General features: G+C 41.5%; 1 protein-coding gene across 6 annotated transcripts in view; it reads right to left on the bottom strand.

Moving 5' to 3' along the window:
* The window catches only part of LOC118096077 (calcium-activated potassium channel subunit alpha-1), a 550,308-nt gene that overhangs the window by 117,944 nt on the left and 415,068 nt on the right, over positions 1-17,296 (bottom strand). The window contains exons 19-20 of one of the 6 annotated variants that reach the window (XM_060275027.1): positions 12,938-12,946; positions 4,107-4,280 (exon numbers count right to left, since the gene is read on the bottom strand). The exons of 4 other annotated variants lie outside the window; for them this stretch is intronic. In XM_060275027.1, coding sequence (XP_060131010.1) covers positions 4,107-4,280; positions 12,938-12,946 — 183 coding nt within the window. The remainder of the gene's footprint in view (positions 1-4,106; positions 4,281-12,937; positions 12,947-17,296) is intronic. One more of the 6 variants, XM_060275028.1, reaches the window with a different exon arrangement.

Genomic DNA, 17,296 nt, shown 5'->3' with positions numbered 1-17,296 from the left:
TTAAGCATTCAAGGAATATAAGCCATACCCCGAAAATAAGACCTAGTGATAGGCGCAGCAGCAATGCCGGCCGCGGCAGGAGGAGGAGGAAAAAAAATAAGACATCCCTTGAAAATAAGCCATAGTGTGTTTTTTTGAGGAAAAAATAAATATAAGACATGTCTTATAATATGAGAAACACGGTATTAAAAGTCATGTGCAACAGAGGAAATAGTTTAATAAATAGTTTTCCTTTCCAACTCGTCCTGTGCTCCAAAGGTTAAACACTTACAAAAATAATACTTTTAATATTTGTACAGTGCAATCTCACATATGGTATCTCAATAATTCTTTCAACCAACTTGAAAAGTCAGCCAATAAGTTCATGAGCTACGATTGCTCCCCCGAACCCTCTACTTGCCTCTCAATTGAGAGGAAGGCTTTTTCTCTCTCTATCCAATTTATCCCATCTCCACAACAGCTTTTTGGACAACCCAGTCACCAATACTAATACTAGTATCAGAGCATTCCCAATGCCAAACCTACACAGAGATTCAAGGTAGGAGAGCATTATGATGGCAAAAACTAATATCCGTGTGACATAAAAGGAGCCCTTCTAGATCAGACCAAAGTCCCATCTGGCACAGTAGTCTGTTCTCACAGTGGCTCTTCAGATGCCTAAGAGTAGCTCATAAGCAGGACAGGAATAGAATAGCACTCTTCATCTCATATTCCCCAGCAGTCATTATTAAGAGGCATCCTGTCTTTAAACTAGAGTAGTAGATAGTTTTATCCTGCATGCAAGCAGGACATCCATTGAGGTCACAGTGCTCAATGTGACATCATAATGGTGGCTGTCAGGCAGAGAGAGTTCCCATGGTATCATCAGCAACCTCCCAGCAATGGTAGTGATGGGCATAAACCATCACAGAGGTCATATCCACTAGTTTTTACAAGGAGCATGTAACACATTTCCCCATAATCAGAGAAGAGAGAGAAAGAGAGAGAGAGTTTTGCACAGTCTGTGGTTACAACTTCCTGGAGCATCTAAATTTTACCGCTACTGGAGAAAGGATACTGAGCCTTGCAGGTAAGTGATTTGTCTGGGCGTAACTACATAGACTGCAGGGTGTGTGTGTGTGGAAGCAGCAGCAGCAGTGTGGGGGGTGCTGGTTAAGAACACTACAATTAGTCCTGCCCACCTAAAAGAGCTTTGGAAATTTTATTCATCTCGCAGTAGCTTTCCATACTACATGGGAAATCTCTTTCGAAATTGATGGGTTTTACAAAGGGTGTGCGGGTAAAAAAAATTCCATTTGGTAAAGCACCCAGTACCTCTTTGAAACTTTCTATTTTTTTCCGGGGGGGGGGGGAGGTCACTATTTTGAATGGTGTTGTGAGTCACCAAGTGAACTTTTCAGCTACTGCAAAGAAAGATATTGCAAGGCCCGTGCCTTTAGCTACAGCATGGGTAGGCAATTCACAGCACTGCAAGTTTAAACGGATGTGTAAAATAGATGTTTTCACTGGGAACAATCTAGCAAGAAGTTCTCTTTTGCCAGATGAATTAAAATGGGTGGGGGCTGTGGAGGAGTAAAGGTTTTGCAGTTTCCATTCATTACATGGAAGAATTTCCCACAGGATTGTGACCAAAATTCTGTGGTAGCCATTTTCTCTTTAAGGATTTCTTTCACCAGTTCCCCCCCCCGTTTATTATTATTATTATTGTATGATTGTTTCTCTTTAAAATGAAAAGCCGGGGGAGAGAGAAAAGGGGAGAAATGAAAAGCACATTAAGTCATCTTAGAAGCACACACTGACTCAATGGGGAGAGGGGGAGGCTGTGACCAAAGCCAGCCCTGTAATAGTATAATGACCTTTAATGAGTGTCTTGGGAAACAATACAGTGCTAGCATGAAAGACAAAGGGCAAAACCGATCAAGGTTTTGCTGACACTAATTCAAAATGATTTCCCGAACAACTGAAGAATGTAAGGGAGGTAATCTGATCCGCCAATCTGACCTCACTTTGATTCCAGGGCCTTACTGCTGCCATTTCTAATTGTCAAGCACTCTACATTTCACATCTGCTCATATTTAATGAAAAGCCAACTCTCACCACTGTTCTTTGAGCTAACCAGCTCTTGTCAAAATGGGCATTGTCTGACCTCTCCTCACTGGGAGGAAAATGCTGATTTCTATTGAAGCCTTGCCAATCGGATTTCAAGGGTGGGTGTATATGGAGATGCAGATATTACAATCGGGTACAACATCAGCTAATAAACTAGCATTGGTTTACAAAGGGCATGGACTGGTATTGATGCTTGTTTCTTATTATTAACCATCCAAGGTGGGCGATCTCACACACAGGGAGAGGAATGAAACCTTGCTTTTGTGTGACAGTGTGAATGATGGGTGGAAGGTGAGAGAGGGAAGCAGAGGAACTAAAGACCTCCTAAGCCATCAACATCACTTTTATGACTGAATGCAATATGTGGCTAATGCATTTTTCAAAAGCTGTACTTTGGGAGGTGTCACTGATATCACATGCAGCGTGTTTTGGTGTTTTTTTTGGGGGGGGGGCTGATTACGTTATGCAGCCCAAACCTTAATGCTCCTTCCCTTCTAAAGGCAGCAGTAAAAAATAGAAAGTTGCACCACTCTTCCAAGTTATAGTTTCTTTTTTGCTTGCAGATGCTACTATGAATAGAAAATTTATGGATACAACTAGGTGTTGTGGACACTCCAATGATGTGTTAGCCACAATTCAGTAATGACTGGTAAGTACAATGGATACAGTAAGTGTTAGGTGGGTATTGGGGGGAGACTGGGTTCAAGGTAAATTAAGTTGGTTAAATCAATGGGAATTAAAAGTCATGAGTAACCTGCCTTATGGATTTCAATGGCACCTAAAGTCAACTTACTCTGGATCTAGCCCACTGACATCAAGCCATCATTAAAGCCCTTGCCTTGGAACCTGCATGTTCCTCCAGGGCGTTCACCAGAAAGATTGAGCCTTGACCTGTGCCATTTTGGATTACTCATTTTTATTTCAAAATACTGATCCCTCGATGGGCTAGAAGTAGGTCTTAGGCAAAGCTGGCAGGCCAAGGTGGAGGCAGAGCCAGGCAGAAGGCTGTCAATTCAATCATGAGCATCTCCACCTAATGGATTTCAGGTAGACAGCATGGGAAAGTAGTAGCCAAGACTTTGGAGACCTATTGCCAGACTGAGTAAACAATACTGGTCTCCATGGATCAATGGTCTGATTCAGAGTAAGGCAGCACCTAGCAACTCATGGGAGAAGCATGGGAGAAGTTAGTGCACTATGTATGGAATACTGTAACTCCAGGAGTTTGCTATTTCTGCTCTAAAGTTTACTGACTTTTCACAGTTCTCAGTGGTGGTTACTAGTCCCCAATATGTTTCACTGGCTAACCAAGTGTTACCCTCAAAGGCGTGCATGGACCACCAGATCAAAACATGAATTAGATAAGTTATACAGAGCAAACAGTTTGTGAGACACCCACCAACCATGAACTGATACTGGGAGTGCTAAATGATAATCAAATTATGTTAGTTCAGACAAAAGATGGGTCATTTGAAGATCTCCAAAGGTACACCTTTGATGCTAAACAAGTTGTGTGATACACATACTGCAAACTGTTCCAAATCTTCCCGAAATAGCTACAGCATTTGTTCCCTAAGTCACTGTTCCTATGCCTAGTTCAGAACATAGCATGTCTACCACAGCCATTAAGAAAGCATTTAATCACCATTATACTGTATGAATCAGAAACAAAATGTCATGAAACTGCACTGTTGTCAATATGCATTTCCCCTGAAAAGCTCACAAGAGGAAGGGAGAGCCACAATTACACAAAATATTGTTTCTTTTAATGAAGTACATTGAAGAATATATAAATATAGATCTGTATAAATTAAAGTAGTTATAAGGGGAGGGGAGGAAACGTGCTGACTCACGGTATTAAAAAAAAAAAGGAACAAGAAAAGGAAAAAGGGGAGGGAGAAAGCCAAAACAATAAAACCACAATGTACGACACAGGACGGGGATGATATCACAGACACCACAGACATGGAACAGCATGTGCTGGTGTTAAAACTTACAGGCACGTAAACTGGTGGAGCAATCATTAACAGAGACAGAAGAAAGTGGGAAGGCTCTCTCAAGGGTGTCCATGTTACTATGCACACTGCCTGACATGCAAGAGCAGTCACACTCAGAGCGTCCGCAATCAAAACAACATGCCAGTTTGATTCTCTTGTAGATGGACATCTTGGCTATAACCATGGGTTGGATGGGAGGAGAGGAAGAGTAGCAGGTTAATGGAAAGGTTAAATATAACAATGCAGCTGGAAGGTCATTTAAGGGATTTAAGATACAGGCCTTAGTTTATGGCAGTCTTGACCCAGGGATATAATCATTCTGATTATTAATAACACTGTGGTTGTACATCCAATGTAGAGGAAAGATAAGTGATTCTTTCTGTTGTGTCTAGGGGGTGACACAAGACAAAGACATTTCTTTGTTGCATGGGGATAATAAGAACCACCAAAGAGAGGCAGAAACATATAAAGGCTTTCCCTCGGACCCTTGTTGCCACTTTAATCATTAAAGTGAAAAGCTGAATAGTGCAAAGCCACTGCTTCTTAAGCTAAATTTGGCTTTGACCCTTTCATCCCCTCAGTACTAAGGAGATCGCAATCTCATTTGTTGAGCATGCACCTCAGAGGACATAAAACCAATTTGATGAAATACCAAATTATGTCCATTGCAAGAGGTGCTGCTACTAGCTGGGATTCCTGCATTGCAGGGGGTTGGACTAGATGACACCCAGGGTGCCTTCCAATTCTACAATTCTGTGGTTCTAAGTTCAACATTAAGGGCAGTTCACCAAAGTGCACCAAATATGGGTCCACTGGAACATGTTGAACCAATCATCATCGTCATCATCTTTTCTCTTCTGTATCTATTGCGGGATTTCAGTATTGTAACCACCACAAGAAATAAATTTGAAAAGCCATCAAATGTCATAAAGCCAAGTATTTTCCCCTTTTTCAGTCAGGCTGATGAAACTCAATGCAAATTGACAGCCCTTCAACTTGGAATGGTTTCAGGTTTCAGTGCTTCAAATGTGCTGTCTTTGAGAAAGCCCAATTTGTTCAATTCTACTAAAGTTACTTCAATCACAAACAACACATGAAGGTGAAACCAAAGGACATCTTATAATTGTTTCTCATGTTTTAGTGACATTGAAGCATGTCGCTGGTAGTCAAAAAGCACAACCCGTAAGAGCAAATGTGCACCCAAACTTTTTTTTTTAAAGGCTTGTAACCTTACAAAGAAGCAGTCACAATTTCCATGTTAATTTAAAACATTTCCCATTGACTTGGGGGTTGCTGTTGTTTTTAAACTGAGAAAGTAGGGTATAAATCTTCCAAAATGGGTCAAGTCCTATTCTAAGGCCTCTATGACTTGCCATACACAGTATATCTGACAAGCAAGGGGTAACGTCATGGTTGTGGGAAAACAGGCATTGAGGGAGATGGATGAGTGATCTCTTCAGCAGTGATTCTGTTCCTCTAAAACGTTGCTTGCATTTCCTGTGGCATGTGTTCTTAGCATTCTCTTTGAGTTATCTTGCAGCTGTTTGAATATGTCAACATGCAACATCAGGCTCGGTCAGCACACCATACATCATTCCCCAGAACTTGATTTTTAGGACAAAGCTGGAATTCCACTACAGCTTTTGATAGGTAACAGTTTAGACTACTAAAAATTATTCAGGACAACTTATAGTTAGTTCATCAGTTTTCCCCGTCTTTTCTTTGCGTCTCCATCACTCATTTAAGGGTTATTCAGAAAAAAAGGGGGGAAACATTTCTTCATTCAACAAAGATTATGTTTGTCCAAATATTCCTACATTAAAAAACCCCAAAACATATCAATATTTGGCTTTTCTCTTCTTGTTTAAAGGAAAATCAAGATCTGGTCTGAAATGCACTGATTTGGTGAAAGAAAAATGAAAGTTATTCCATGATGCATAATATACAACTGCTTTGAAGAAGCTTCTACCAATCAAATGCTGTAGCGAAACCCAAGTAACTGCCAGTTGTATAATGTTTTGATATTGGTTAGTAACAGTCCCTGGTTTTCATTTCCATCTAAGTTGTATTTTGTCAAAATGCAATAATAGAATAAGACACCGGGGGGGGGGTACAGAAGAGGAAAATATTTAAGAACCATTTTCTTCAACAATAATTTGTATTCTTCTGTTCAATAATGGAACTGGTGCAAGGCACATTTCAAGACCCAATGCATTTTAGGGACTGTTTTTAATTATTAATATCAATTATTCTGGAGACCATGCATCATTTTATAATACATTCTGTTAACATGCAGGAAACAGTCTCAAATATGATAGCAAACTTCTCAAAAGGACTTGCTATGAAGGTTTTAATCAATCATCATATGAGCAATCACATATCAGAGCAGCACAGTTTGTAAGGCAACATGCTCATTACTCTTCATTCCTGTTACACAGTCATTTTGCATTCATACCAAATAGAAGAAGAAAATAAATATTTTTAAATGCACCCGCAAACATATAACAAGATGGAATATTAGGAATAATGGTTGCTGAGCAGATTAAAGACATGATGGAATGATTAAAGCTGGTACAGCCAGACACATACTGTTTCCCATTAAACCACCATAAATGTTAATTAAATATGGCAATCAGCAGAAAGACAGGAGACTCTTCTGTACAACTTCATTAATTTTGGTGTCATGGTAGTGGAGCACCTCTTAAAATTCTACAAAAGCCAACCTGTTTCAAACATATACCCTCGGAAGAAGGTATCTGCCCACTAAACAATATTTTCACTTTGACAAGCAAAGCAAACAGGGATAAAGGTCTTCTCTGCTGATTACCTGTTTTTTTGTTTTTTTTGTTACCATTGTCTATCCAACTGCTACCACTCCTCTGCCTGGCTTTTACATCACCAATGGTAACAAAAAGTAGATCTATGAGGACATCTAGTGGAACAGCACCAAACAACAGCTGGCTAAAGAAAACCTGGACTCCGCGTCAGTCAACTGGGGTTGAGTAAAAAAAAGGAAAGGGGGAAAAGAGCCAGACTACCATTATGAATTGAAATGGATACAATGTCATTTCAATTCAACTTCTCTTATGATCCACAGCAAGAGGTAAATGACAACAAAGGAAAACTTCACAAAGAAATTACGGTCACAAAGGAACTGTAGTGTTACAGGAACAGCTAGATGGATTTAATTTGCCTTGTGGCGATGTTGGTTAAGATCATCAACCTGAAGAATAGCAAAGGGTTCCCCCACAGCACAGTTTCAGCTGTGCAAAAAAATATTTTAAAAATTTAAAAATACAGCAGCGTGTCTTAAAACTGGTTGTGACAATTGATTTTTCTCTGCGCTCAACAGGCAGAGCTTTTTCTCCCTTGCTTCATAGTACACCAGGGAAACCACAGACTTCCTGCGCCTTCTGCAATTTTTTTTTAAAAGTTCTGGCTTTTAAATAATAGTAAAGGGAGAGTGTTAGCTGTTTCCGATTATACAGACTGCCAGGGTTTTGCAGTCAAAAATTGCGTAGCTATATATAAGGATTAAAGGAAGCAGTTTGATCATTCTACTATACAATACTTTTCCAATGTTTCATAGCATGTTTGGATTAATGATGTCTAAGAAAGCAATCAACTTTTTTATATTCCTTGCCTTTTATATTCCTTCAGTATGCAACATGGGGAAGTAGAATGCTTCTTAATAAGTGAGTATCTACACTAAAATTATATTATAAACTGCAAATCTAAATACCACTGAAAATCCTCTGCACACCACAGTTTTGCCTTTCCCACACTCAGTAAGCATTAGCAATGTATTGCCTGCCAGTACAGTCATACCTCGGTTTAAGTACGCCTTGGTTTGAGTATTTTCAGTTTAAGTACTCCGTGGACCTGTCTGGAACAGATTAATCCACTTTCCATTACTTTCAATGGGAAAGTTCGCTTCAGGTTAAGTACGCTTCAGGTTAAGTACAGACTTCCGGAACCAATTGTGTTTGTAAACCAAGGTACCACTGTACTGGTTCTAGCCGAGATCAGAATTTAAGTGTTTTATGTGCAAGGAAGAATGAATAAAACTTTACTTTTAGATCATTTAGGGAAAATTGGTCAGCATTATTTTCTGTCGAGTGCCGCATTCCTTTAGGGATAATCTGTTGAGTGCCGCATGCTGACTGTGCATGGGGCTAAAAACAGGGGTTGGCAACCAAAGGGTCATGGGCCACAAGCAGCCCACAGGGGTCGTTTAATCGGCCCCTAAACCAAGCCGCCCACTCGGCGAGCCCCTGCACGCTTTGCTAAACCGGCAAAGTGCAGCATGGGGACTCACTTCCATGGTGCCGGAAATCGTGTCTGCGCAGACGCCGGAAATCGTGGGCATGTGTGAACCAGCCCGCGGAGGGATCTCCGCTGGAGCGAACCGGCCTAGGTGAGGTAAACCTTGCCAACCCCTGGGCTAAAAGCCAGCAGTGGGCAAGGCCAGAGTCAAAGGAAGCATAACATCCTCTCCCTTTCTGACACCTGCTTCCACCTGCTTTTTCTTCCTCTTCCTTCTGATTTGCTGTTCACTTTTACCAAAGTTCTGAACTAGCCACTTGTAGGGGGCTTTGGGAATCAATCAATAAAATTAGGCTGAGGGACACACATGTCACTAAGGCTGTTCTGCTTTACCTAAACACTGGCAAAATAACACCCTTTAAACTCACATCAATAGCTGTGGGTATGGATTTTGTAACCAGAATTAACAAGAAAAATCTACCCACCTTGACTCGCCTCTGAAAATAAGGTATGTGCTGCCCCACAACCAATCTTATTTTGACTGCCGAAATCTGACTCCTCCAAATATTCAGGTAACAAGTTTGAATTTCAAATAACAATATTTGAATATACTAAAATTTGATACCCAAATTGTGCATTCATTGACTGATTTTTTAGATCTCGTCTGTTGACTGGGACTGACATTTCAGTGACACAATTGATGCCTTTCAAAGACTAATGATTTTGCTGAACATTACTTAGGAGTTAAATATATTCACAAGCATCAGGATTCTGACTGGGACAATGTTTTACAGAACTAGTGCTTCTAAACAAAACAAAACTAATATTAAGAGTAAAACTAGGATTATATGAAGAAGTTTAATCATTATAATTGAATAAAGCAAAATGAACTCTAATATGGCATATGGTTTGTTTTCCTTAAACATGGTTAGCTCCTGCAGTGCTCTAGTCTCTGCACTTGCTAGTTGACATATAATGCCATCTGGGGACAGAGTTTAATGTGCTAGGCTAACTCAAAATGTTAAAATACACCTGGGTCTTAACCAGACCTGGGGCAGCAAACGATCCATGATTCCTGCTAACCATGGTTAAGTCTTATTTCTGCATATGTATTTTTATTTATAAGAATGTTGATAAACTGCCAGCTCATTATAAATATCAAGGCTGCCATAAAACTATAAAGTCATAAAGTTATAAAATCATATAACTCCGGGGAAATGTATGTGTGAGAAGGAAATATTTCAAGTGGTGCAAAATCCAACAGTGCTAATTTCTGAGCAACTGGTCCCAAATTAAATCAACAAGGAGAATTTAACCCCAGAAAGTCATACTAGTGAATTCTTCGTGAACTCTGTGCAAGGCAATGATCTTGGCCAGGCATGGCCAAACTTGGCCCTCCAGATGTTTTAGGATTACAACTCCCATCATCCCTAGCTAACAGGACCAGTGGTCAGGGATGATGGGAATTGTAGTCCCCCAAAAATCTGGAGGGCCAAGTTCGGTCATGCCTGATCTTGGCTCTATTCAGCCATCACTGATCAGCTTGAACAAGCTGGCTAATTAATGGGATCCCTGAGTTGCTCACGGATGCCGAGCCATGAACAGAAATTTTATGTTCCTCCTCGCCTTATGATACAATGGGTATCATAATCACTATCGCAAAAGGCTATTGAAGTACAGGAGTACACAAAGTGACCCCATGTGATAATAGCTTTTTGAGAGGTGCCAAAGACGCACTCAAACTGGATGGGAGGCCCACCAGGCAAAGTGCCATATTATTGGGGCTTCTTGTCCATACACATGTCCCCTTTTGAAACTGCAGTTCCTTTCCACTACTTTAAAATATTTTTAAGTGGCTTATCAGGAGGCTTATCAACCCAGTTGCAAATGGGGGCAGGAGTTGCATTTCAGGAAAGCCAGCAGGATGGCTCCACTCCTTAATCTGAGCACCCCACATCCTCTGGAGCGGACTTGATTCCATGAACTCAGATCAAGACTTGACTGAGCGGACTTGATTCCATGAAAGCTTGTGCCATAATGCATTTGTTAGTCCTTTAAAGTGCTACAGGGCTCTTGGGTGTTTTTATTTCTTACAACAATATCCCACACCATGTCCTGCCGCTACTTAACTTTCCCCTAAAGTGCGCAAGACTAATTAGAAGTTTTGCTTGGAAGCATTCAGTGGAGACACTTGTTTTTTTTTAATGGGAGCCATGAAGAAGGTGCATAAATGCAACAACACATTTAAAGCAATGTGTAGCTTGGGTACACTCCCCCCCCAGATGTTAAACGTAGCCCGAAGGTAAATGAATAGCAATGCCCCAGGGGACTGATTTACACTTCACGGCTTGCATCCAACATTGTGCCCATGGAGTTCCACTTGTGCAAATGGGCTTCCCTTGCCTTTCCTCTCCCTGCATGCTCTCAACATCTGCATGGGGTGGGTGGGCAGCTCATCAACCCTGTGGAGCCCATTTGGACAGTGCATGGAGGGCTATAAGGAAAAAGGAGGGGAAATTCCCACTGCAGAAGTAGAACTCTGCTGTGCTGGGGGGACAGCAGCATTGGATACTACCCCATAATTTTTAGGTGCACACTTTAAAAAGTATTAATGTGTGAATGAGGACAAGGCACAATTAGTGGGCTGGGGGCATTTAATAAGGGTACAGTTTCACAGAAGGCAGAGGGCCTTCTCGGTAGTGGCGCCCACCCTGTGGAACGTCCTTCCATCAGATGTGAAGGAAATAAACAACTATCTGACTTTTAGAAGACACCTGAAAGCAGCCATTTAGGGAAGTTTTTAATGTTTGATCTTTTATCATGTTTTTAATATTCTGTTGGGAGCCGCCCAGAGTGTCTGGGTTTCCCCAGCCAGATGGGTGGGGTTTAAATCAGGCATAGGCAAACTCGGTCCTCCAGATGCTTTGGGACTACAATTCCCATCATCCCAGACCACTGGTCCTGTTAGCTAGGTATCATGGGAGTTGTAGTCCCAAAACATCTGGAGGGCCAAGTTTGCCTATGCCTGGTATAAATAAATAAATAAATAAATAAATAAATAATATATTATTATTATTATTATTATTATTATTATTTATATCCAAGATTAGCTGCAGCTCTCTGCTTAACACATAATTGGTTACAAACCAATTAAGCAGCCTTGTGCTCTGATACATTACAGAAAATGTAGTATTTAGGATTTCCACAACGCTAGCATTCTTGTTCCTTCTGAGATATTCTTTAGTCTTTCTTTCTGAAACATAACAAAAATGCAGGAAGGAGACTAAGTTCACCAGGCCAAATTATCTACAGCAAGTCTGCCCACCCCCCTGCCTCCCACTCAGTGCTACACTCTATGCACACACGATGCTGTGCACTAGACTGACCTAGACTCAGTTTTGCTAATATTTGAAACCAGATAAATTTCACAATGTGATGTCCTTTTACACATTTCTATATATGTATGGGAACTACTTATCTATGAGTGGTTTATAGCTGAGAGCAACATTTAAACAACCACATAAATGGTGGCTTATTGTGATGGTTCCTGGCCATGGAATTGGTACTTTGCTAGAAGCGAAGTCTTGGTTCCCATGGAAAGAGTAAAGCAGTCAGCCCCTGCCTATGTGATTGGGATCATTTAAATGTCTACCCTGCTTTGTGGATGCCACTCACAGGGAAGTGGTCCTCCTGTGTTTTGGAGGGCACATGAAAAGCATTTCAGTGGGGAGTGATAAGAAACAAAGTTGGAGACAGTTGATGCCACTAAAAATATACTTAGGCCACGCACACATGATTGTTGTTATTTCTTCAGCAAAGTCTACAGACTAAGGGAAATACTTAGCAACAATAATTTATAATTAGTATTTTAGAACTACCTCTTTCTACTTAAGAACTGGTACCACAACTGTATTAGTATATCAGGGTTCATTAACTGGTACACAGATGGATATTTGCCAAGTTTGAATGTTTGATGCTGGAAGTCATTCATTGGCTATTTTATATTAAATGTTCTGTGCATCTTTGACTGGGAACTAGAGCTGAACAACAGAGGAAAGGGCATTTCTGCAATACAAATGTATACATGGCTTCCCTCAATCCTCCACAAAAGACTCCTAAGAACTGGCAGGATTTCAGTTGGAGACCCTTGAACAACAGTTCCCAGAGTTCTCCTGGACAGTGGGGATGACTATTAACCTAGTTGACCTGCTGCAAACAGGGGTGGCACTTTCTCTCAGCCTCGTAATAGATAACAAATTAGGAAAGCTTGAGAAAAAAATTGTTTGATTTACAATTGGGGGGGGGGATACAGTTGGGTATGGAAAATACAGTTGGGAATGAGAAGAGGCCAGGGGAAAGCAAGTTGAAAGACTGCTGTATTTTCTTCAACGTCGCACTGACCCACAATAAAGAATGAGAAAAGGTGTGGGTATGAGACGCCACCGCTACATGCAACATAAAAGTGTAAAGAAAAGAATTGGAATACTGGACAAATGAATACTCTCTACTGGAAGAAAGACAGGTTGGATTGCACTCTGGGCTACAGGGAGCCCGTTTTTACTCACAATAGATCACTATCAGTGTGTAGTTAAAATATAGTAGGGGCCGTGTTCCAAGGCAGCAAGAGGAAAAATAAATCAAAACATTGTCAATATCACAGGTTAATGCAATTTCCTTCAAACATTATCAGTGTACACACACATGACCTGTACCTCGGGGGTTCAATAGCCCCCTTTTGGAAGGAAGCATCGCGGCTGGAGGAGGGGAAGAAAAGCATTGCATATTTATACTAAAGTGGTTAATACAAGAAGAAGAAACCAGAGTAAGTATATCATCATCCCCTGTTGCAACTTTCATCTCAGGCTGGCTGTGGCAAATAAAAACTTTAGGGCTGTCATTCAGTTACATGAATCAGTCGTGTTAAGTTTTCATTGATCATTCTGTTAAATAAGAAAGTCAATCACCAAATTATATGAATATGAATCAAACGATTGTTCTGCTTGGGGAGGAAAACAATGTTCATTTTTAGATGATCCATGCAAACATTTCATAGCATCTCAGCAGGCGGGCACCATCTTAGAAGAGGGTTCTTCTCCTCCTTGCAAGAGAAGGGGGAAGCATCTCTGCTGAAGTGCCTCTAGCCACCTGCAATTTTTCTAAGAGCTTGCACTAAACATATATATATATAGTTTAAAAGATGCCTAACACACTCAATCGACTAAATACTGCAGCCTCAATGAAGGTTTGTTTCTCTAACCACAATATGTATTAATACTTGTACTCTGCTGGAAAGTTGTAATGAAATTAAAGCAAGAACACAACTGAAAGCAGATTATACCACAAGGCTACACAGTAATCCGGAGCACAGGAATTTCACAGTAGAATTTCTTTTCGGACAACATTACATGAAAATCTACAGATTATTCAAGGAATAGGGAGAAGAGGGCTGTAAGAAGGGGGGGGATATCTGTGGAAGAAAAGCAAGGTTACTCTAATTATCTCTGGCTTTGTGGAACTGCAGAGCTCTGTGCTGAATTATTAATACTAGGCTTAACAGGTTTGGACAAACAGCTATGTAGGTCAGACTCACTTTTAGACCCTGACAATACTGAAGCTAATGTTCAGACAGCATCTGAAGGGACGTGAAACCTCTGATGCATTATTAAAGAACATGGCTTTCAACTATCCCAGGAAACTGCATGTAATTAATGCCACAATAATTAAGATTTCCACGTGAAAAAAGATATTCTATCAAATTCCATTCACCTGTACACACAGGTTTATTCTTGTGCCTCCCTTTCATCTTATGCATAATTTCCATTTAAGGTTTCTATTTTTTGTTATAAAGCTCACCAATTACAAAAAGCTAAAGTGTGTGTGGGGGGGGGGAGAAGGAGGGCAGAGAGAGAAAAGGTTCGCTCTCACTGCCATCCATAAATGAAGCTGACAAACTGAGTGGAGAGTGGAGAACTCCAAATCTTGCAGCTTTACAAAGTACATTGTCAGTACTAATGTAACTATTTGACATTTTACAGCAGATTAGACAAATTCTGCTGCACAGAAAGACATGGGGAGTGGAGAGGAGAGGGGGGAAGAGAAGTAGGCAACATTCCTCCTGTCCCTCTCGACATGCTTCTCTCCTAACATGGCCTGCAATCCTGTACTGCTAGTTTCCTGAAATTCAACTGAATCATATTCCTTCCATCTAGTCACACACACTATTTACCTAACTTTCACCAGGTGGTGCTACACTTCTCTATGCCTCTGCCAATTTACAGGTGAAAATGGCAGAATAGACAGTCCCCAGACTCAGAGATTCTTGGGGTGAGGGTTGAAATCTTGGGTAGCAAGACTACAAAGACCTCTGCCTCACTGCTGGAGGGCTGGATTGAAGAGCTGTCACCAGCATGACTGAGCTGTGTCGTCAGTGGCTTCCTTGTGAAGCCTGGGGTTTCTTTAAAGCTTACCAGGGGTCCTTCAGTGAGAAGAACATGAAGGGCAGATAAGTAGCCTTGAAATAAACCTTGCCCACAAATACTGGTCTTCCCTGCAAGATAATTCTTGGCCTGCTATAGGGAGCCTTCTCTGCTTACACAGAGCAGCATGAAATGAGTGAAGTGTCCCCCACTTCCTCTAGAGCAGGCACCCCGAAACTCGGCCTTCCAGATGTTTTGGGACTACAATTCCCATCATCCCTGATCACTGGTCCTGTTAGCTATGGATGATGGGATTTGTAGTCCCAAAACATCTGGAGGGCCGAGATTGGGGGTGCCTGCTCTAGAGCATGCAAAGCTACTGTGGCAAACATGCAGAGGGTTCCCAGGCATTCTAAAGTCCTCATGTGAAAAGAGAGAGTGGAATCGAGCACATTCACCCCCACTTCAGGGTTCAAAATCATGCAGGTAGCCTACGTAAGTGCAGCAGAATCCCCATTCCATTACAGAGGTGAACAGGGATGGCAACAAGATGACTGGTGTTGGAGCTAGTGCATTCACAAGCACTCTCCCTCATCACTGGAGGGGTTTAAAACTCCAACACATGGCTCTTCCCTGAGGGATAATCATGCATTGCGACTGGGCACGCAAAAAAACTGCCAGCGACTCTCAGTCATAGATATTATGGTTCTCTGGCAGTGCCTTAATTGAATTACAAGTAACGGCCCAGTTACATCCAGCTCTAGGTGACATCCATTAGAATCAATGGGATTTGGCCATGTATAATTAGGCACAGGTTGCTCTCTAATGAGGGATCACTTATATTCCGTATGTGTTGAGATGTCAACTGCATACCAGGCTTGTGCCTGGAACCACACAGTTATGTGAGCAAACCCTGCTGCCACAAAATGGGTGTTCGTAGGGAAAATTTGCAGGGCAGATGCAGTCGGTGGAGGGTGAATTGGCTGCTTTCCTCCTGCAACTCCCTCTCCAAGTTCCAGACCTAGATTTGCATCGCAACAATGCAACTTGGTGCATTGTATGCAATTCTGGCCAATGTGTGGACTCATACACAGATGGACTCACACAGAAATAAGGAGACTTAGGATGGGATCCACCAAAGTAGCCCTATCAACAGAAGGGCTGCTCAAGAACTTCTGCTTGTGCATATTTCCCTTGGCAGAAGCCCCAGAACAGCTCGTGGAGGAAGGAAAGTGGGATTGTTCCATCTGGCAAGCTGAAATGCTCGCACAGACACAACATTCATAGCGGTGCAATGCTGAATTCCACTCTTAGTCTGCAATGCTATATATAGTTGCTTGGACATAAGACATAAGTCTTGTTGAACTCAATGGGACTAACTTCTGAGTGGACTGCATAAGATTGCGCTGTGAGAAAGTGCTCAAGGGGGGGGGATCCAATTTTGCTATCCATGCCTCCTTCCCAACCTGTTCTGTTGATTCCATACTCAGGACAACGTTTCTGACATCTTCCTTCTATGCCATCCTTCATTTTATTTCAACATCTGTCCGACAGTTTTTCATTCACCAGAATGACTGATGCTTGCAATCACTAGACTATTTCTTATATACTGAGGGCTGAAAGGTTGGTCCTCTGGGGGCTTCCCTGTAGTTTTAGAGTTACCTTTTGCTGGAAGGCATTTTGGAGGATTCATTTCCAGTTCTTTAATTTCCTCTCATTGGCCTCCAATATGTTTATTTTCTTTGTCATTCTGTTATCTGTCTGCCTGTCATAATATTTCTGCATGGGCAGTGACGCAAATATATAATCTGCAGTATTCATATAAAGGAGCAGTTTATATGATCAGCATAATTGCGATAAAACTTTGTCTCCTCCCTTGGACTAGACCACTTCAGCCTTTGAGAAGGGCTATGTTCTTCCCCCCTTCCAACTCCCCCCCCACACCTGTGCATGAAAAAATAGAACATGAATAGGAAAGATAAAGACAGTTTTGTTACTGGTGAGAAGCATTCAAACATGCAACCCACTGCTCTCAAATGCAAGCCCACGTAGTTGCAGTCCGCATAAAGTGTTACCACTTGATTCTGCTGATTATATAAACTGGCCCTAATATTAACTCATTTACTGCAGGGGTGGCTAAATTGTGCCCCTTCAGATTTTGTTGGACTACAACACTCTGGCTGGCCGGAATCGATGCAAGCTGGAATCCAACAGCATCGGCAGGGACACAAGTCAGCTATTCCTGATAACCTAGAATAAATAAATGGACTCTGGCTGAGGTTTTGATGCGCCAGTGAGCTTTTGCACAGTTGGTTTAGGGAAGTTCCCAAAGCTTGGTCCCTGTGGAGCAGCTTGGAGATTGTGGATCTGCTTTGCTTCCCAAGGCTGGACACAGCCTCTTTAAAAAATTTCCTGCATAGCTCCTTCTGATCAGTGCTTTATGTCCATGATTTGGATATGCAAAACAAAACAAAACAAATACTTGCAATGTTCAGGTAATTTAAAATT

Source organism: Zootoca vivipara, chromosome 5 (genome assembly GCF_963506605.1).
Source record: "Zootoca vivipara chromosome 5, rZooViv1.1, whole genome shotgun sequence".
NCBI classification, from domain to species: domain Eukaryota; kingdom Metazoa; phylum Chordata; class Lepidosauria; order Squamata; family Lacertidae; genus Zootoca; species Zootoca vivipara.
The sequence above is the reverse complement of the archived record's forward strand: the minus strand, read 5'-3'. Positions and strand labels throughout refer to the sequence as shown.